At 29.7% G+C, this 22,234-nt stretch overlaps 1 protein-coding gene across 5 annotated transcripts in view; it reads left to right on the forward strand.

The window, feature by feature from the left end:
• Window positions 1-22,234, forward strand: part of LOC111631439 (DENN domain-containing protein 5A-like) — a 62,691-nt gene that overhangs the window by 20,526 nt on the left and 19,931 nt on the right. For 3 of the 5 annotated variants that reach the window (XM_023375687.1, XM_023375685.1, XM_023375688.1), the window contains exons 6-15: window positions 3,879-4,063; window positions 4,135-4,474; window positions 4,567-4,766; window positions 7,755-7,940; window positions 8,008-8,104; window positions 11,101-11,254; window positions 11,325-11,418; window positions 11,523-11,648; window positions 11,737-11,889; window positions 11,978-12,074. In XM_023375687.1, the coding sequence (XP_023231455.1) occupies window positions 3,879-4,063; window positions 4,135-4,474; window positions 4,567-4,766; window positions 7,755-7,940; window positions 8,008-8,104; window positions 11,101-11,254; window positions 11,325-11,418; window positions 11,523-11,648; window positions 11,737-11,889; window positions 11,978-12,074 (1,632 nt within the window). The remainder of the gene's footprint in view (window positions 1-3,878; window positions 4,064-4,134; window positions 4,475-4,566; window positions 4,767-7,754; window positions 7,941-8,007; window positions 8,105-11,100; window positions 11,255-11,324; window positions 11,419-11,522; window positions 11,649-11,736; window positions 11,890-11,977; window positions 12,075-22,234) is intronic. The other 2 variants (XM_023375689.1, XM_023375686.1) reach the window with 1 other exon arrangement.

The raw sequence follows: 22,234 nt of genomic DNA on the forward strand, positions 1-22,234 counted from the left end.
ATTTTAAAAATCAAGACAATAAATATAATTAATAAAATCTTGAATTATTATTTTACATCAAAGATCTTTTGAAATTTAATTACAATAAAATAATTTTAATAATTGATATGAATTTAATGAAAAATTAGATTAGTCTGACAAAGGAAGTGTGTGCATTACTAAAATCATTTTTAATGGAATGTATATATTATTTTATAGAGATTGCCTTTCTGAGAAATATATTGAAAGTCTGCAAAATGCTTTGTTTCTGTAAAAAAAGCTAAAATCAAATTAATCATAACATTTAAATAATGGCTATTTCCCATCTTAAGTAATGTTCTTCTTGATTACCTTTATTACAGCAAATGGATTAATTGACAGCTAGTAAGAATAACAAAGATTGGAAATAATTTAAAAATCAAGATTACATACATACATGAAGCATGCAATGCCATAATGTTGTAAATGCTAAAAAACAAAACTTTTCAGGAGAGAGGAAAAAAAAAAACACTTTTTCTAGTGAATGGCATTCTTACAAGTCTTGAAGGAATTCATTTCAATTTTATAATAAAATGGTAAAAAAACTCACTAGGTTACAAATTCTCTGAAATAATAAAATGATGTAAACATAAGCCTTTACATTTTATGAGGTCTGTTAAAAAAATATGCGGACTGACGTTATAAAACAAAATGTACTTTATGTAGAAGTTACATGTCTGGGTCCCCTTCAAAGTATTCTCCTTCCCAACACACACACTTATCCCAACGGTGTTTCCACTTGTTGAAACAGTCCTGGTATGCTTCTTTTGTAATGCCTTCGTCACATTTGCCTTAATCTCAGGAATCGCCTCAAATCTTCTTCCTTTCAAGGGTCTTTTGAGTTTGGGGAACAAGAAAAAGTCACAAGGAGCAAGGTCAGGTGAGTAGGGGGGTGGGGAAGAACAGTGATCGAGTGTTTGGCCAAAAACTCACAAGTTATGAGGGCTGAATAGGCTGGAGCATTGTCGTGATGGAGAAACTAATCGTCACTCCTCCACATTTCTGGCCTTTTGCAACAGATGGCATCCCTCAGACATTTCAGAACTTCAACATAGTAAGTCTGGTTCACTGTGGAGCCTTGGGGAGGTACTGTACTCGTGGTGAACAACACCCTTAGCATCAAAGAAAACTGTCAGCATCATCTTGACATTGGATTGATCTTGGCGAGCTTTTTTGGGTATGGGGACATTTCACTCACCCACTGGTTGAGCATAGCAAATGTTTCAGTCGCAGATTTTCCAAGCTTAACACAAAATTTCACAGCAAGTTGTTGCTCCATTAGGTCATTCATTCTGAAATCCGACAAACGAAAAAATCGCACTTCACTAAAAACCATGTAGCTAATTGACAAATAAAAATATCTGTAATTGGGAAATGGCTTTATCACCAGACGATCTGTACAAACCTAGTGACACCAAGCTGATTCCCCTGGAACAAACTGGAGCCGTGCAATTCAAACAGTCCATGTATTTTTTTGGACAAAACTCGTAAGTGCCAGAATTCATGTAACTTGCACTTTGGCACTTAAAACATTATGGCTTGCACATAAATTCAACTTCAAAATACAGCCACTTACAGTGCCACTATTGCCACAATATTTTTTGCAGCAGAAAACATTGCATTTAGAACTCATTTTTTGAATAACACATATTTAGAGAAAAATGGCATGTACAACATTATGGCATTGCATGCTTCATATACTGTATTTTAATTATCTGTTAAATAATTGAAAGGTAAAAAATATCCATAAATGAACATATTTTTTTAGCAACACCATGATGTTTTTAACAATAAATTTGTTTCCTGCTGGTGCTATAAATTTTGATTTGTGTGCTCTGATTATCTAGCAATTTTACCTCTCTCCTGCCAAAGTAATCATTCTTTTTTGACTTTCCAATGTCAATGACTCCTCAGTAACTAATTTGAAAGAAATATTTGCAGAATGCTTCTGTGAGATTCTGGAGACCCCCCCTTTCATTCCTGTGGGAATGTTTAGATTAACAAGTGATAATGACAGATTGTGTGTGTGTGTGTCAGTCAGTCACAATACTTAAACAAGGACAGGAGAGAAAAAATAAAACTTCGTCCAAATCGTCTTCATTTTGATTTTGTGACAACTCATATTATGGCCAATGGGTCATCTTGTGATAGAGAATCACCTGACAAAAATTCTCATTCTCACCCTCAGTGGGAAACTGTCAGGAATAAAAGAGGTTTGCATCAAAGATTTGGGGCAGACTCTTTCCAACTGCCAAACATCTCGCCTACTCTTGTCTCCTCTCCCCTCTGAAGCAGACATCGAGTGTCTCCATCAAACACTGTCTCCAGAGAAGTCTCACTAATTGACCCACTATAAGAGGTATTCTACTTGAATGATTTATGTAAACTCTCTCTCTCTCTCTCTCTCTCTCTCTCTCTCTCTCCATTGACTTAGACATAAGTAGCTAGATAGTCAATATATTTTGTCTCTTTAGATTTATTATCAAACTATAGTATCAATTATGCCTGTCTGTAGAAGTAGTGCTATAACTAGTGTAATCATTTTATTTTGCTTATTAAACTTGTTATTTGTTAACCTGGCAGCCTATCTTTACTTGGAGAATGGATGCCTGTCAACATACCTACCGACTCTGCCACTCGATCCACCCCTCTGTTCCGAATTTAGACAAGTATAATTGCGAGTTAAGATGCATTATTTCTTAACTGGTATCAGAAAAAAGAATCTGACTTAAGATCTTCTGATCTTAGGTTACCCTGCTAAACTAAAGCCACCCAGTGACATTATTGACTGGGCCTAACTGTCCTGACGTCAAACAAAGGGGTTTAAAATGATATCAATCAGACTCCCCCTGATTTCTCACACTTCCTTCAAATTATAGCAGGAAGGAATTGTTTTTTGTAAACTGATTATATTTTTTTTTTACTGATCTTAAACTGTATACTTTTTGAAACAAAAGGGGCTTCTTCTTCTGTCAGATTTTCTAGTATTATTTCCAAATGTGCAAAAATAATTAATAAAAGTGATTAAAAAAAAGCCATTAAATGCAGTTTAAAACATACTAATTGGATTAATAATAAGCATTTACACATTCTGTAAAGATATTTAAGTGGTGGAATATAAAAAATTCTCAATTATTCTCAAATCTGCAACCTTCTGCACATTGAAATGCAGAACTAACGAACTAGACAACTCTGCTATCATCCACTTCTTTCTTGAATATTTACATTTTACCTTATTTAAATGCCATGATTAATTTTTTTTGGCTTTTTTATGGAAACAAACCATTTTGCAGAAAAAAGACTTACAGTACATTTATCAGGGAGGCAATCTTTATAAAATGACATACATCCCATTGAAAAATGGCATAGGTAATTTCCAATCTTCTATTGTAGGTTTTATAGTAATAAATTTTATAATGTAATTGTCAGCTTGTATATTTATACTTTGCATAAAAAATATGGAATAATACATTCCTTCCCTCTAAGTTTTATTGTTTATTTCAGATTAGTAATTCAAATTTTGTTGGTAATAAAATCTAATTTATAATCTTTACTACTAAGAAAATGATTACATCCTAAGTTTATTTTTAAAATTAATTCTCACAAATCTAATTTTATTTTTTAAAAACGTCTCATTTTTAATACCTGTTTTATATTGTTTGTTAAAGTTTTGCTATTAGCAAAGGATTTTATTAAAATTTGAAGTAAATTAATTCATATATTCAGTTTTTGGATTTGAATCTGATAGTTTAAATTTGTTTTTGAAATTAAGACTAGAATAGTTGTTTTGTAAATTACTATTATTATACACATTTTGCAAATTATTATATCTAATTTTAAATATTTTTTTTCATTTTCAGATTATCACAAGTTAATGTTAGTAGCTGAATGTATTACAATGTTGTTATTTCCATATACTTGGCAACATGTATATGTTCCTATCTTACCAGCATCGTTACATCACTTTTTGGATGCTCCAGTTCCTTATATTATGGGATTGCATCAAAGTGTTGAAGATAGAACATCATTATCTATACCCGGAGAAGTAATTTTTTCAATTATTATTATAATTGAAAAAATAATTATTTATATTATTTATAAATTATATTTTTGTAGGCAAATCTCTGTTTTGTTGATATTGACAATCAACTAATTGAAGTTCCTGAAGATATACCTAAATTACCATTCAGGAATGAACTTATATCTGAGATATGTAGTGCACTAAGTAGATTTGGAGTACCCATAAATACAAATGGAAAGAGTTATCACAATTTAAATAGGAGAGGTTCGCGGCATGCAAGAAAATTATCTTGGAGTTTTGAAAGTGGAGATTCTGGGTTTAATAGTAAAGACAGTAGTGCACGTAGTTCATACAGTAGTTTAGCAAGTATGCATAATCATATTCTACAACAAAGTGAAGCTCTTCAAAAAATTACTGCTATTGCAAAAAGGACAGGTAAATTTAATTTAAAGAAATTTCATATTTTTTGACTTAAGGATATATCAAAAATTACATTGTTTGTTTATTTAAAAAAACAATATTTTTAGGTGTAATTAAGTCATTAGAAGATTTAGAAAAACAAGGAAAAGTAGATAATGAAGGAAATTCTAAACTTAATAAAGAATCTGAAGAATCTAGACAATATTTAGATACATTAAAGTTGAATAATGCAATAAGGGAAATATTTTTCAATCGATTTATTCATATGTTTTGTTCATATGAACATTTTGTTGTTCAGCCAAATCAAGTAAGTAACTTATACAAATTAGAGCTGTCTTATGTCTTAAATTACATTGAAGTAATTTAAGACATAAGACTGCTGTAATTTGTCATTAAATTTGAATCTTATACATTAATTACTTAAATGTACTTCAATAAATTACAGATTTATTGAAAATACATACATATAACTTCAATAATGTATGCTGTAATAGGGAAGTTTTATTCAGTAAGATTTAAGCTCTGAATGAGGGATTTTGCACCTTTAGAGAATTGTAGACTTCCTATATGAGCAAAAAAGTCAAAGGGAACCATACCTGTACATGAAACCCTTTACAAGATATTTGCCTCCAAAAGTCAGTTTTTAACATGTATCAGTATACTGCCTATTCTCCATTCTCAGTGTTGTCAAGGCTTGCTATCACTCATCTTGACTGATGCCCCATGTGTAATCATGCGTTTCAGTGCAAGCAATAGCGAGCACCTCAGCTCCTGGGTGGAGGCAAGCCTCCACACCTCCTCAAACTATATACCATCAAGTACTCTGTGAACAGTCAAGTAGGCTACTCGAAGCCTGCATAGTTACGTGAGCTAAATAGTTAAATGTGGTAGTCTTAGCAGAGTGACACAATTCACAGTCTTACATGACCTGATTTTGGGGATGTATCTTGTGAAGAGTTACTTGTAGAGGTATGGTTTTTTTTTTGACATTTTGCTTCTATGGGTATGCTCTACAGCTCTAATAAGATCCCAGCTGTCTCATCCAGAGCTTGAATTGAGCCAGTTTATTCAATAAATCTGTGTTCTGATTGGCACTTCAGTCATAATATGCATTTAATTAAAAAGCTTTTTTTTTAATGTCAGAAAATTACACACATGATTATTAAATGCTTGTAAAAATTATGTACACTAAAATTTTAATTTAATTTTGATTAGAAATTTAATAGGAAATAATGAATATTTTAATATAATTAGTTGCAATTGGTGGAATTATAAGTATTCTGAATTTATGGGTATATTTAGAAATTCTAAGTTATTTAATTGGCTACTTGATTTTCTAAAAATATCTATTAAATCTAATTAATTTTTCCATAGATCATATAGAATATGATGATGTAATTTGATTTTGCTATAAAATTAGTTGATTTATTTTAGAATATTTTGATGTATTTTCATAAACTAAATCAGTTGTTTGATTATTGTGTTCAGTCTGAATTATGTAAGCAATCTTTTAATATTTAAAATAAATTTACTTAAGAATATTTTATGAATTATATTCAAAATGATTGTTTCAAACTTTATATATACTTAACATTGTTTTCTCTAAGCTAAATCAGTTTGTAATGGGGATTAATTTTATTTATTATTTATTTTTGAAATGCAACTATAAAACTGAAAAATAATTATCATTTAATTTAAAATTTTCCATTTTGGTAGTATAAAATTCTGGAGACTAATTATAATTCTATGAAAAATATTTCATTGAAATTATTTGGTATTGATAGTTGCTTCAATGTGTAAATGTCAATGCATCTCTGTCAATATATCTTGTTTTATATTCTTTGAATCATTGCTATTCTATTATTGAATAGAAGTATAGATTCATATTGAAAAAGTATTAAAGGCATTTTTGTCTTTAAAATAATAATGATGTAGGAGTTTTTTAGTAAAATACAGATGTCCCTCGTATAACACTATAGTTACATTCTGAAAAAGTGCCATGTTATGCAACCATGCTATACGAAACAAAGGACTAATGCAAAGCATAGCATAGGGTTATGTTCCAGAAGTTGGCAAAAGTATACAATTTTTTTCTTGTTACTAAGAGAAATATGTTTATTAAAGCAATTGATAATTTATGTACAACCAATAATTAACTAACAATCACAGTTAACTAAAAATTAATTTTAGTTAAACAAGGGCATTTTCTTTTTACAAAGTATTGTTGTCATCTGTGCTTGTTGATCTCGATCAGAAGGATCAGCAACATTTTAACATTTTTTATTTTGGTCATAAAAATATTTTTATGGATGACAAAATAAAAATATGTTATTAATAAAAAATTTGTTCTAGTGGGTTGTGTTTGCTCAGTTGAGTACTGAGCGACTTTTTTCCAGAATTTATGTTTGAATGTCAAATTGTTTGAATACCAAGATACCACTGTATTTTGTTTGTCATTTTTATGAATGAAGTAATCATTTATAGATAGTAAGTAATTAAGTAAAAAAGATTAATAACACTTACCTAAAATTTTTAAATAAACTTTCCTAAATATGAAGATTAATCTATAAAAAGAAAACACACTGACAGTCTTTTTGACTAAAGTCTGAAAATAGTGACAACAGCACCTGGTTGATAGGAAAGTTGGTGCAATTTTTTCTTTTTTGTCCTATCAGTTTTCATTAAAAATAAACCTGACAAAAAGCATAAAATAATCTGAAAATTTCAATATTGTAAAATCCATGGGCAAATTTGAGACAACATGCATGCTTACTTGAATAAAAAAAGATATAGAATAATGACGTTTACATTTAAAATTGTGAAATTTTGTACAGATTTCCAGAAATGTGTTAGAATGAAACCGGAAATTGTGTTGTATGGGGATATCCCCAATTTTCAAACTGTTAGAGAAAAACTGTTTTAGAAGCAGGGCTGTGGAGTCGCGTAAAAATTTACTGACTCCAGCTTTTCCTTACCATCCGACTCCGACTCCAACTCTGACTCTGTTTCATATACATAACAAGTTGATAAATAAAAGGGAGTCGGAGTCGGCGGATTTTTTGACGACTCCGACTCTGGCTAAAACACCAAAACTCCACGACTCCGACTCCACAGCCCTGTTTAGAAGTACCATGTTGTATAAGGTATACTTGTATATGCTCTCTGTAGAATGATACATTTTTTTTCTAGAAAGATCTTTTATTTTAATCATCTAAATGAATAATAAAATGTTAATAATCAATAATTTAATTTCATTCTAAAGTTTAAATATTTTTATTATACAATTGGTATGTAGCAAGATACCGATCAATGGTTAAGTTCAAGAGAAACAATGCAAAATTTTGACAAGACAGCTTTCCTTTCTGATCAGCCAGAACCATCATTGCCTTTTTTATCACGTTTTATTGAGACACAGATGTTTGCAACACTCATTGATAATAAAATTTTATCTCAATGGGAAGAGTGTGATCCATATTTGAAGGTAATAAATTTTGTTTTATTTTTTGCTTATGCATATTTTGGATATATTAATTAATTTATTTTTAAAGGTATTTGATTCTCGAATCAAGTTACTCAAAGAATGTTGTAGTGATAGTATGGTAAGAATTCCAGCTTATGAACCATGTGGGACATTCCGAGATACAGGTAAGAATATTATATTCATATATACATACAAAATTCATTGATTTATTAATCAGAAAATATAAAATAGTTTTTTCCTAACTTATTTTTATTTTTGTTGATAGAATGCTTTCTTCAAATTTATTGATTAAATTCTGTAAGTTGAAACTGAAATAAATTGAATAAAATCTATTCAGTTTATTTCAATTAACTTTATTTATTATGTAAAGAAAACATTACTGAAAATCAAATTTATACAGTCATAGAAAAAGAACCAATTTATTTATTTTTGTAATAATTTCGTATTGTTGGTTGGTGATCAAAACCTTGTATCTGCATTTTCTAAAATTTTACAGGCGAGCCATAAAAACATCATTTTCAGGGAACAAAATTTTCAAGTATAAAGTTGTGAGTTTTTTGATGATGATAATGAGAATGCTTAAAAGGTATGCATCACTTAAGTTTTGGCAATATATAGAAATTGACTTTACATCACACATGGTTTTGACTCGTTATTGGCGATACTTGATTTTGATCACCAATCGACGATGTGTTAAAAATAACAAACACAAAACACACTTTCCTGAAGTAAGCTACCAGCTATATTGGAAGGATAAATTATCAATAATATAAATAAATGTTCAATGAAAATTCAAAATTTTGGCTAATTTATTATACAGGGGTGTCTCAATTAAACGTTTCAGAACTTCTAAGAAGAGTAGGGTGCATCCCGACGACTTGGAATCATATAGCAATGTGGGATTGGAAATGCTTTCCTGATGCAATAGATGGCATTGTAGATGTCACATTTGGCCAACAACAGTGGATAGGACTTGGTGGTCCCATGCGTTGGCCTGCTTGGTCACCAGACCTATTATGTCTTGATTTTTATTTCTGGGGCATATGAAAACACAGGTTTATGACACCCCCATTGACAATGCTGAGGAGCTGGTTGCAAGAATCGCAGTAGCTGCCAGAGAAATTTGAGATGAGCCTGGATTATTCCAGAATGTTTGGAATTCCATGCGCCATAGATGTGAAGTCTGCATTGCAGTCAGTGGAAGAAACTACAAACACTTTCTTTGACCCATGTTCCTTTTGTTTTTGTACATTTATTATTAAAACGAATATTCACTTACGGTCTTCTTTTTTATGATGTTTCTGTGTACATCACTGCTTCAGGAAAGCATTTCCGACCCTGCATTGCTATATGATTCTGAGTCATTGGGATGCACCCTACCCCTCTTAGAAGTTCTGAAATGTTTAACCGAGACACCCTGTATATACACAAACAAACACACACATTTATGATGATAATATTTTCAATTGACTAATCTTTTTGAATTTAGAAATTATCAATGCATTGCTAAAAAGTTTAAATTGCATTCCATTTAATTGGAAAATCAGTTATAATTATTTATAAACTCATAATATTTATTAGTAAATATCTCTAAATTAAAATGAATACATGAAAATATTGTTTTAAGGGATTTGTCAATGGTAGTTATATTAAAAACTGCATAGGAATTTTATTAGTATGTAATTTCTATTCAGTTTTTTAAATTTTATAATAGCACATTCAAATATTTGTTATTATTAGTAGAATATTTAATAGTTAATAATTTAGAATTTTTATATTTTTATAGCTTATAGATATTTTTACTTTTTTGTATATCTGAATATGCATTTAATAAACAAAAGCAGTAAAAAGTTTGCATTGCAAATTATTTTTATATTGTACTTTATAATAGTAACCTCAGTTTAATTTTCATTATGATTTAAAATGTATGAATTTTTTTGTGCATTATTATTCTATGTATTAGGAAATAGCATAAAATCTTCAAAAATGATACTTCATATATATTATTAGTCATAATCAAAAGTTTTTAACATACAGTGGAACCTCGGTATACGACCGTAATCCGTTCTTGGTGTTTGGACTTATACCGAATAAGACGTATACCAAACCAACCTTTCCCATAAGAAGTAATGTAAAAATGATTAATCCTTTCTCATGTAAAAAAAATGGCTGGCTTTAAACACCTCGCTTTCCTGGCTAGTTTCTGCTTGATTTTTCATGAGATCAGCATGTATCTTTTTAGCTTTCTTGCAAATAATTGTTTCTGATATGCTGTCACCAGCACACTGTTTTACAGTTATCCAAAGCAAAAGCAATTTCTCAACATGATCTAATGTCTTTGATCTATGTTTAGAAATTGATTTAACCTCTTTTGCAATGTTAGCAAATTTAATAATGTCTTTATTTTTCACGATTGTTGATATCGTCATTCTCAGAATATGGTGTGCAACAGTTACATCTCAAACACACATGCTACCTTCATATTTCTCAACAATCTCTTTTTTCAGTTCCATTGTGATTCTATTCATTTTTTTATTTTTCTGTTGCCTTTTTGCAATTCATGATTAATAAAAATAATAAAATTTTACTTACAAATTAAAATCAGAAGAAATTTAACAAAGTTATAAACCGTGGCACCGCGAACGTCTAGTCTGGTCTAATACACAGATAGTGATACTTGTTCATAGATGGTGTGTATAATTGAATTAAGTCGTATACCGAGCAAAATTTGTTTCGTCCAAACAGGACGTATTCCGATTTGGACGTATTCTAAAGCAGATGTATACCAACGTACCACTGCATTTGTTTTTACATAACAAAAAAGTTGTAAACCATAGATTAGGGCTTATCATACAAAGCAATCAAATATTTAAAACTTTGAACTTTGGTTATCATAAAAACTGTAAAATTCAAAAATTATGATTATTACACTAAAAATGAATGTAATACTTACTATGTGTGATAAACCTTAATATATGATTGCTGTGTATGATAAGCCTTAACAATTTTTACACAAACTTTTGTTTATGTAAAAACAAACTTTACAAAGCAAAACATTGTTAAATTCATAAAATCCAATAGTTTATTTTTTTAAGATATAAAAATTTATTTTTTATTTTTTAAATTATATTATCAAAAATTTTTATAATTTTGTCTTTAGAAGTTTTAATTGAAACAAGAATAACTGTGATAGATATAACAGCTTCCCCTCCAAAATGTCTAGAAGTTTCGACTGACTGTAAATATAGATGCATGTCAGGTTCATTTCCTATTTTAGATTTTGAAGTTTTAAATCAAGGGCCATCTTTTAGCAAGTAAGTGATTATAAAATGAGAAAACATATGTTATTATTATTATTGATATTATTATTATCTTTAATATAAGTAGAACTAGAAAAATTAGCAGTGCACATTGGAAAAGAAAAGATAAACGTCAATTACATGCAGAACATTTGTTGCAAACTATTGATCAAAAAGATGTAAGTAATTTTACATATATATATATATATATATATATTAAATTTTTTGTAACTGAAAGCAATATACATATACCTATCACATTTAATCATATCTAAAAAAACAGAAATATATTCCTGATGCCAGAAATAAAGGAATTCATCATCCAAAACTCTCAGATGTTTCACCAGCATTTATTGCACAGACAAATTGGAAGTTTGTTGATGCTCTCCTTAAAGAATGTACAATGCGAGTAAGTAATTTTGAGAATCATTTCAGTTTACATAAATTTATTAATAATAACTATTTTTAAATTAAAAATAATTTTGTTTGATAATTAGACAAAACGAATGTTAGTTGAAAAGATGGGACAAGAAGCAATTGAACTTGGCCATACTGAAGGTAGTATTACAGGCCTTGAAGAGAATACTTTGATAGCAAGTCTTTGTGATCTTCTTGAACGTGTTTGGAGCCATGGATTACAAACAAAACAGGTTTGTTTTTAATTTTTTTTTATAAATTTAGTGATTTTAATTCATCTCTATTGAACTATATTATATTTAAACTAATTATACTTTACAGGGAAAATCAGCTTTGTGGTCTCATTTACTCAGTTATTTAGAAGTTGAAGAATGTAAAAGCACAGGCAAACCAATTGATCCAAATTTTTTAACTCCTGGTAAATTCAGTTTGTCCATATTATTTTATTATAAGAGTAATCACATTTGAACAATTAGTAATTTTTAATTGCATTCATAGCTACCCAAGATAATCACTAATAATCCTAAACTAGCTAAAGAAATACAAAAATAATTATTTTACATGATGAACTGAAATAAGAATCATTGCAATTGTAAATTGACATAAAAAGTATTACATAGTAAAGTATGTTAAGAAGGAAGATTAAACAATTCTACATAATACAGATGGTAATTAAAAACTGTCTTTGGTAATTTTTCAAGAAAAAGAATATCGATACACATGATTTGTTTTTTACAAAAGTACTTTCACTAACATTAAAATTATCATCTTCAGGTGTTTACAATAAAACAAGTCTAGCCAACTTATAGTCAATATACATTCAAGAGTCAAAAGAATTAATGATCTACCACTACATTTTTATTTCTTGTAAGAGATTATTAACACATTATTTACTTGCAGTGTGTAGCATCTTTGTAATCCAAAAAGATAATTGGTAGACGAATGAACAGCAATTGGTTAGAAAACGTCCTCTACATTAAGAAACATTATTTACTTCTTAATTTGAAATGCCATTATTGTATAGTAATGTTTTTTCTTTTATTTGTAAAGACATTATATATGTTACTGGCCAAACTAGTTTGTCCTACACGTGTCAGGATATACCAATTTAGCCTAGAATAATCTAGTTTGACCTAGGCCAAACTGATTTATGTACTACAAATAGGTGCCAGTGTAAAAAAAAAGATTTTATGTAATTCGAAATGCCATCACAGTACACCCGGTGGTTAAAGTGTACCTAGGTAACCCCAATGGCGATGCTTCAGTTAGGTTAACTACATTTTTAGTGAACGTTTCCTTTTTTTCTTTTGTTCAAGAACTACTGTGAATCAATAACTAGTGACGTTAAACAATGGGCGGCCTGCCAGCGGCTCCCCTCCGGGAGGAGTCCGAAATGCCGCCATTAGGGTTACCTAGGTACACTTTAACCCACCCTGTAAAAATAAATAAAAGATTAAATATTTTATATGCTACACTAAGAAACACAAACAAGTTCATTTTTAATTTTAGTTTGACTTTAAAAGTTATTTTTATTATTTTGCTTTTTGAAAATATTTTCGAAAGTTAATTACCTTTAAAAGTGCATAGGTTAATAGAAAAAAATACAAACTGATAAGTACTGAGTAGCTTATTTTTATTTTATAGTTTTGTACAAGTGTTGTCTCTTCTAATCAATACTGTTTTTATAATTAAGTAGACTATGTATGAATAAATATTGTTCATCTAATTGATTGTCTTTTAATTTTATTTTAACCATTAATATACTTAAATCAGGCCTGGCCAACCCGTGGCCCGTCATATTAAATTGTATAGCCCACTAAGTGATATAATATATTTATTAAAACTTTCGTTTTCTGTTTTGTGTATACCAAAACAATTAAATAAATGACAATTTGCATGTGTCATTGTTATAATGCACAAGTACGAGTACAAACTCTTGGTATAACAATGAAATCTTATTCATTATGTATTTGTTTTACTTTTTTAAAAGCATGTTTGCCTAAATTGTGGCCCATTGTAATGTTACGCGTGATCAAAGTGGCCCATGAAACAATTTGGGTTGGTCAGGCCTGACTTAAATAATAATTCTAAATCAGTTCGGCCTAGGACAAACTAGTTAAGCCTAAAGTATTTAGGCCAAACTAAATTGTCCTAGGCTAAACTAGTATATCCTGACATGCATAGGATAAACTTGTTTGTCCTGAAATCGGGTTTGGCCGGTAACATATATTAAAAAGAACACTTATCTTTACCATAATAAAAATAGTTATAGATCATAAGTTTTGGTCTTTTTGGAACAGTAATTTTGCACGGAAATAAAATTGTTTAGAGCACAAAATACAGTTTTTAAAGTAATATCACCATAGTAACCTAGTTAAGATTATTCGTAAAAAAGCACTGTCTGTATGATTCACAAAGCTTGGTACTATGGTTAAACAAATATTAACCAAATTTCTTAAGGTTAGCAAACATTAAAAATGTTTTTGGCTCACTTAACACTAAAACTGCAAGACTCTCTGTATACTTGGGACTGCTGACAGCAATCAAAATGACTGCTGTTTCAAAGTATGCTTTTTTATGATTTGAAATAGATTTTATATTATAGTTGTACCAAAAAATAACATATTAGAGTATGATATAATTTCAAGGAACAGTATTATAGATTGGGAGGGTTGCTTCCTCAAATTGGGGAATTATATATACTTTGTATAATGAAAAATTAAGAACTTAAACTACTGTGTAGGAATTTCCTTGTTGCTGCTTACCACAAACAGTACCTGTGCATATATAAAAGCAGGATTTTCAGTGTGAAGAAAGCAATCAATAATAGCTACAATATTTCATAGCTTACTATGTAAAATTATTTTATAACAAAATATTTCATATTTTGTTATAAAATATATTTCATGTATATCTGTTATACCAATAAGAAATATTGGTATAACAGATATACATGTTATATACTGTTATACCAAAATATATAACAGATATACTGTTATACCAAAATTATATAACAGATATACTGTTATACCAAAATATTTCATGTATATCTGTTATACCAATAAGAATTAACATACTCAAAAAATATACAGGGTTCCTATGCACCTGGAAAGTCAGGGAAATTAGGGATTTTCATTAGTGTTTGGAAAAAGTCAGGGAATTTGTTAAAAAATTGTCAAAAAGTCAGGGAATTTGTCAGCTTAACTGCATTGTTCATCTGGTTTGCTGAATATGGATGACCAATCATAGCCATCTGCAGGCGGCAAGAAGTAATGCTGCAATCTTTAATAAGAAAATACACCAGAATCCATTTTGAAATGGTTTTTTTTCCACCTTTCTGAAGCCATATAATTTTACAGTTGTGGATTAATAACAGGATAAACTACTTTTATGTAATAGTGTTTAATTTTTAATTTTAATAATTCAGCGATTATAAAAAGATGAAATTGTTTATTAGAATAAAAAATAACTAATTAAAAATTTGTTTGCAAACTTTTAAAAGTTGAAATCGTAATTTATTAGAATGTTCACTTCAAAATAGGTAAATAGATAGTAAAAATCTGTAATTTAATCGTTTTTCACATTTAAAACATTACTACACAACATAAAAAATTATAAATAGTTACCCGACGTTTACAGTAAAATACTGGCGCTGACTTGTTGTTGGCACAAGCTATTTATATTTGTTGTTACAATTTTCCTTGAATGTACTGTACTGTACTGCAAGCATATTTTTCCCCCCCTCTTCCGTTTTTTTCCGCAACTTTGATACCTAGTTTAGTAATTAGTTTAACTGAAATGACGTTGGGTAACAAATATCACTGATTTTGGCAAATGTAGGGCTTAAAAACTGGCAAGATTGATCATACTTGTAATAAATATTCTGTAGTTATGTTTTCAAAAATCAACAGGTAATCCGATAGTTTAACCAATGTTAACTTGCTTATAATTAAAATTTAAAAATTAAAAAGCTGTAAATTTAAAAAAAATTAATTGCATTACTAAAAAATTGAAATAAATTTGATTAGCTTTTGTGCAAAACAACACCAAAACAATTTTTATAATTATGTTGCAAAAGAAAGAGATTTGTAGTTACAATTCCCTGCACGGAACTTCTATATTTTAATAACATATAATTATAATTTCGTTTGTTGTTTATTTCTGTATTTATTTTATTTTATACGTTTTAAGAATCCCAATTTTCATAATACTATGACGTCATAGGAATACAAGTGTGAGGTTCCAGAATTGTCCGGAACTAAAATAGAAAAACGTAAAATAATTTAATTATTAGAGAAAAAAAGGAATGAACAGAAATTTTTTATAGAAACTTGAGGAATAGTCTAGACCTGTGTTTCTCAACCGCCGGTCCGCAACTCTAATCTGACCGGTCCATGAAAACTTTAACAATATATATTTAACCTGTCATGCGTTATTCCCGAATAGGAAATATGTGGATTATTAATCTGTTTATTGATAGCAAACTAATAGATTGAACGACTTTGAACACAAAAAACTAATCAAATTAAGTTCAGACTTGGGATTTAAAACATTGTTTGAATAAATGCCCATAACACAGTTTTGAATTAAAGTTAAATCTGAATATCCAGTTTTACATGAAAAGGCAGTTAGGATGTTACTACCTTTTTCAACAACGTACTTATGCGAATCAACATTTTTGGCAATGGTAATGATAAAATCGAAACAACAAAATCATTATAGTGTTTGTTCTGCCTCACACCTTGCAGTTACCACCTTAAATCCAAGAATTGATGATCTTACTAGCTAAAAAGAAAAACAGCGATTACTAGCAAAAAGAAAAACATTGATTTGTATACTAATGTACTGGTAAATAAATAACAAATATTTATTGCTCAATGTAGTTTGTAGTTCTTTTTACAACAAAGAATTTTTTTCAATGAAAAATAATTCTGTCACAGGTCCGCTTAAAAAAAGCAGATATTTTCCAGTCCGCGATGTGTTTTGGGTTGAGAAACACTGGTCTAGACCAGGGGTCAGAATAAGCGGCTCTTTGCATAGACATTTGCGGCTCTTCGGACAAACTCCAATTTCACCTCACCTCATTTCACCGCAGCCTTATAACTTATAAGTTTGAGATAGAGTCGTACGTCGTCCGCACATGACCACACTCGCGTTGATCAATGTGTGTCGCATAAGAGTTGTAGCATTTGAAGCATATCTATAGATATAGCACATTGAATGCGTGTCCATCCATCCGTGTAATATTATGCCAAAAACGTCCACTAGAGTCGCCCCTGTTGTGTGTTGTATTTCGCATATTTAAATTAATATGCGGCTCTCTGGTACTTTTCTTATCCTGTTTTCATGACAATTTGGCTCTTCTCACTTGACAAACTGCCGACCCCTGGTCTAGACCAGTGGTTCTCAATTAGTTTTTCCTGCATACCACTTCAAGAAAGAGCTAAAACTCACGTACCCCTTATAGCAGAAATTCATATTAATCCATACTAATAATATAAATTCGAAAGTAATTTCTGTCTGTCTGTTACCTTTTCACATCTAAACCGCTGAACAGGTTTTAATAAAATTTGGCACAGAGATAGCTTACATGTTGGAGATGGACATGGGCTACATTTTACTGCGAGAAAATATCTTACTCCCACGAGAAAATCTGATATAATGCGGGGGCGAAGCTGTGTGTAGACAGCAAGTGATAAATAGAATAAGTTTATTTTACATTTATTACCTTTAAAATAAAATTCTAATAATAATGAAAATAACATAAGGTTATTTAATTTTAATGCGACAAATGTGCACGATTTTCTTTGCACAACTTTGTAAAATCTGGTTGCTTTTTGGTCAGCTTCAGTCTCAAGTCATCTTCGTGTTGAAGTCGGTGACGATGTTTAGTTTTCATGTTTGTCATGGGCGAAAATCCGCTCTCGTAGAGGTATGTTGTGCAAAATGGTAGTAAATATTTTATTGCCACTTCGCTGACATGATAATAATGATAATTGTACAATTAACACAAATTGTGTTAATTGTACAATTTTTGTTTCTTGCATAAGAATTTCATTTAGGTATTGTCACAAATGCATTTTTTTTTTCGTGAAATTTTGAGAATATTTTTAGTTATAAATAAACGAATTTGTGCATTCGACACCATGTTGTAAATTGCCTAATTTTTGATGGTCCACCCATTATTTTTTTGATTGCTTCATCTCATGCACTTAAATTTTAAATCGACCGATTTTAGATTTCCGCGTGTACCCCTTCATACAATTTCGCGTACCCCCAGGAGTATGCGTACTACTAATTGGGAACCATTGGTCTAGACCATCCTTTCTCAAAATGGGCAGTAACGCCCCCTTGCGGGCGCTGGAGGCTTTCATGGGGGCAGTAGAAGGTTCAGTGATTAAATATGAGTTTTATTTCTTTTCATCGAAACATTCATTGATCTAGAAATAGGATATGGGTCACACCCTATCTATTCTATCCATATAATAATGCATGTTTAAACATTATATTTGCAATAACTGTTTTTAAGATATGCGACAGATGGTAATGTAAAAAGGTTAAGTTAAAAAAAATATGGGGCACTAGATTTTTTTTTAATCTCAAAGTGGGCAGTGGTTGAAATAAGTTTGAGAACCTGTGGTCTAGACCAGTGGTCCCCAACCCCCGGGCCGCGGACCGGTACTGGTCCGTGGATCAAACAGTACCGGGCCGCCCAAGGAACATTAAATTATTTCCATTTTATTTACTATGGTGTATTTCCTTGGGTTTGTGCGACTTTTAATGGACGACGGAACAACAGAATAAACTGGACATAAGAAACACACTTCGGGTGTCATTGTCTCCTATTACCCCCAGAGGGAACCGTCTCGTTGCAATGAAACAAGCTCAGGGTTCTCATTGATTTAGCGTTCTAGTGAGTTAAAATGTTAAATCACATTATATTCATTTTTTGGTGTAACTGTATTTTATGTTGAAGGCATGTTTAAATACAGTAATACCCCGACTTACGCTAACCCGGAGTTACGCGATTTTCAAATCTCGTCGATTCGTCTTTTGTTTGAGTGCCACGCAACTCTTGATTACTCATCCCCCCACACTATTGTTCATCTTACATGTTCGGACGTGTCGCGCGGAATCGACATATAGCTACAATTAATTTTGTGTTATTTATTTCTGTGTTTGTTATATCTGCGGAGACTTGAGAGACTCTACTATGTCATCTAAACGAAGTAAAACTGATTTTTCTGCATCAAACAAGAAAAGAAAAACTTTATATTTGGAATGTAAAGTTAACATTGGGTATGTTCATAAAGTCGAACGAATTAAACGAGAATGACGTCATTGTTATTCTTATTTCGTTAGACTTTTCGAACGATTCGTTACTAACCTCGTTTAACTCGTTTGACTTTACAAACGTACCCCATTATTGAAGAGTTCGATACAAAAATGAAAATTTGTGAATTGGCAAAGAAGTTTTATCTACCGGAATTGTCGGTCAGAACAATTATAAAAGGCAAAGAAAAAATTCTCGAAGCTGTGAAAAATGCTCAACTTTAAATTCAAGCATTCATAAACGTCACGGTATTATCACTGAGATGAAAACAATGCTAAAATTATGGTGTGATAATCAAGTAATGTGAAAAATTGTATAATAATATAATTTGTTATATATATGTATTATATAAGATTTTATTAAACATTTTTTTCTAAATTATTGTTTTAATTAGTCTCCCGCCCCAATTAAAAATTATTTGTATGTATTTATATGAAAAATTATACCCCGACTTACGCGGTTATCGCTAAGTCCCATCTATCGCGTAAGTTTGAGGTATTACTGTACAATTAAATTAAAATTATTAAATTAAATCAATCTAAAATGTAAACAATCAACGTCCCCCCTCAGTGGGCTGCGGTAAAATTATCAAACTTTTGACCGGTCCGCGGCGATAAAAAGGTTGGGGACCGCTGGTCTAGACAATGCAGCTCCCAAGATCGATCATTTGGATTGGAGTCGGATTTTCCATTGTTTGAAATGAAAATAAATACACTTGAGGAGAAAAGGCTAAAACTACATTAATATAATAGTTTTTGTGTTTTGTGAATTGTAATTCATTTTTTATTTTCTAATTATCTGTATTTTGAAAAAAGAGGATTAATACTAAGAAGTTTCTCTGTATTTTGATTGTCCATTTTGTAAAAAAATAAAAAGATTTTACAATAAATTAGATGCATTTGTTAGAGAAGCTATAGTATAAACTTACACCTATTCCTCTTTATGTACAATCATTGATTTTTTTACGTAGGAAAAATGCTTTATTTAAAAATTTTTAAATTTAACTTTTTGTTAAAATTATGTTGCTGTTTAAAAAAAGTTACTCTTTTTGTTGAAAGATTGGTTTTAAAATTATGTGTTTCTAAGTCAAGAGTTCATTTTAAGCACAGTACAGTACTATTTGTTTATCAAAGAATAATTTTTGTTGATTTTATGTTACCTTGTATTTACTAGATTTACATACAAATAATAATGATAAATGATGATAAAATAAAAAGCCTGTGTTTTGTTTGTAAATTGCTTATTTTTTCATTACATTGAAGTTGTGGATTCTATCAAACATTTTTCTACAGGATGTATGTACTGTATTTTTTTAATGTGGCAGTCTTTGAAGCATGTGCAAAAGGAGGGCTAGATGTACTCAATGTTCACAGTAAATGCTGTTTTATTATGTCGATATTCCACATTAAAAAATGTGAGGGTCAGGGAATTTGGACAGAGTTGGTCAGGGAATTCAAAACAAAAATTTGAGTAGGAACCCTGAATATAGTAAATTGTATATTATATATTTGTAGAAAGGTTGTTGACGATTTGTTCATGACATTAGATGGAATCAGATGCTGTTCTTCATCACTGTTGTTCTCTTTGCTATCTTGTTTAGCATCCATTTCATTGGATGGGATTTACTTGTTATCAGTATCCAGTAGATTGTGAATATCATTTGTATGTATCTTCACCTTCAAATTTATTTTCTGAAATATTTGCCAATATATTCATGATTTCATCTCCAATAAGCAGAAGGTAATCAAATCTATCATTTATTTTTGTATACACACTGTGTGAATAATTCCAAGGAGACTGAAACAAAAAGTTGTTCTAAAAAAGGCAGAGAAATTACAAAAATGACTAGCAGAAACATTAATATAGAAGTGTTAATATTCACAAGTTATAAATAGACATATGAAGCAAAAGTGAAAAAAGGTAATAAAACAAAGGAATAAATCAGTATCAAAATGACTACTTTTCATGATAAGTAGAGAACTTTATATCTCAGGACCCCTTGTTTATATCAAGATAAAAATATAAAAGTTGGTGGTAATGCAAAACATTTAAATTCAGGAAAAGTCAAATTTCAGCTTCCTGTGGGCGAGTAAGTAAAACACAAGCAGTCAAAATGACCACTGTTGCAGTTCTAGTTTTAAAACCATCTTTAGTTAAGAGCAGTTTTAAAAAAAAAAAAAAGATGGCTCTAAGTGAGCTGAAAATATTTTTAACTAAAGAATATATGTTTAGTATAACCTAATGCATTCTCTCAACAATAAGTAAAATAATAATGTATAAAAAATTTACCACAATTTTTCTATAAATTTTAATTTGAAAGAATAATAGAATATTTGAGTCACAATTGTAAACTATATTAAGATTTTTACATTTAGTTTGTTCACTTATTTTTTATAATTTTATCAATAATAGTCATTAAATGTTATTTAAATTCATATGAATTAATAATTACGTAATTTTTAAGATTTATATTAAGCTTAATGTGTGTTCTTTTGGCATATTCTGTGATTCATTAAGAACTATCAAATTTATTAAAAGTTTTGAATGGAATTTTTTCGTATTTCATAAAAATTTTATTAAATTAATGGAAAAAATATTTGTTATCATGTTTCTCATGCTGAAATAATTTGATAGCTTAAATACTCATTTTTAAATTTTACAAAAATGTAATGTTTCTCTCTGTCAGATATAATTGTTGATATCATTTGATGGCACATATTAAGAATAATATAACAATTCAGACTTGGGCTTTTCCCCATATTTTGCTTAAAATCGATTATTATATATTTGCCAATTGTGTAATGTGATTACTCTCTTAAATTTAATATTTGAAAAATTATTACTGAAACTAATTATATTAAACAAAATTGTGTGTGAAAATTTTATATACTGACAATATTTTCATTCATATAAAAGTTTTAAACATTTTAAAATTTCAAGAGCATTAGGATATCATAAATATACAGTTCAAAATTATTCAAAATTACACATTGAAATAATTTATCTTTGATTTTTCTTTACACTTTTATGTAAAAATTGATATTCTTTAAATTGTAGTAAATTTTGAGAATTTATACAAGTTTTGTTGTTTAGTTTTTAATACATGTATTAATCTCTACAAAATATTTGATAATTATAATTTGAACTGCAAATTTTGATATCTTTCAGTATTTATTATTATTATTGCTTTTACAACACATTGCATATATGAAAGTTATATTTTATAGGCACACATTTAAAAAATT

The sequence above is a fragment of the Centruroides sculpturatus genome, unplaced genomic scaffold (assembly GCF_000671375.1).
Source record: "Centruroides sculpturatus isolate CEXI.00-Female unplaced genomic scaffold, Cexi_2.0 scaffold746, whole genome shotgun sequence".
Taxonomy (NCBI): Eukaryota; Metazoa; Arthropoda; class Arachnida; order Scorpiones; family Buthidae; genus Centruroides; species Centruroides sculpturatus.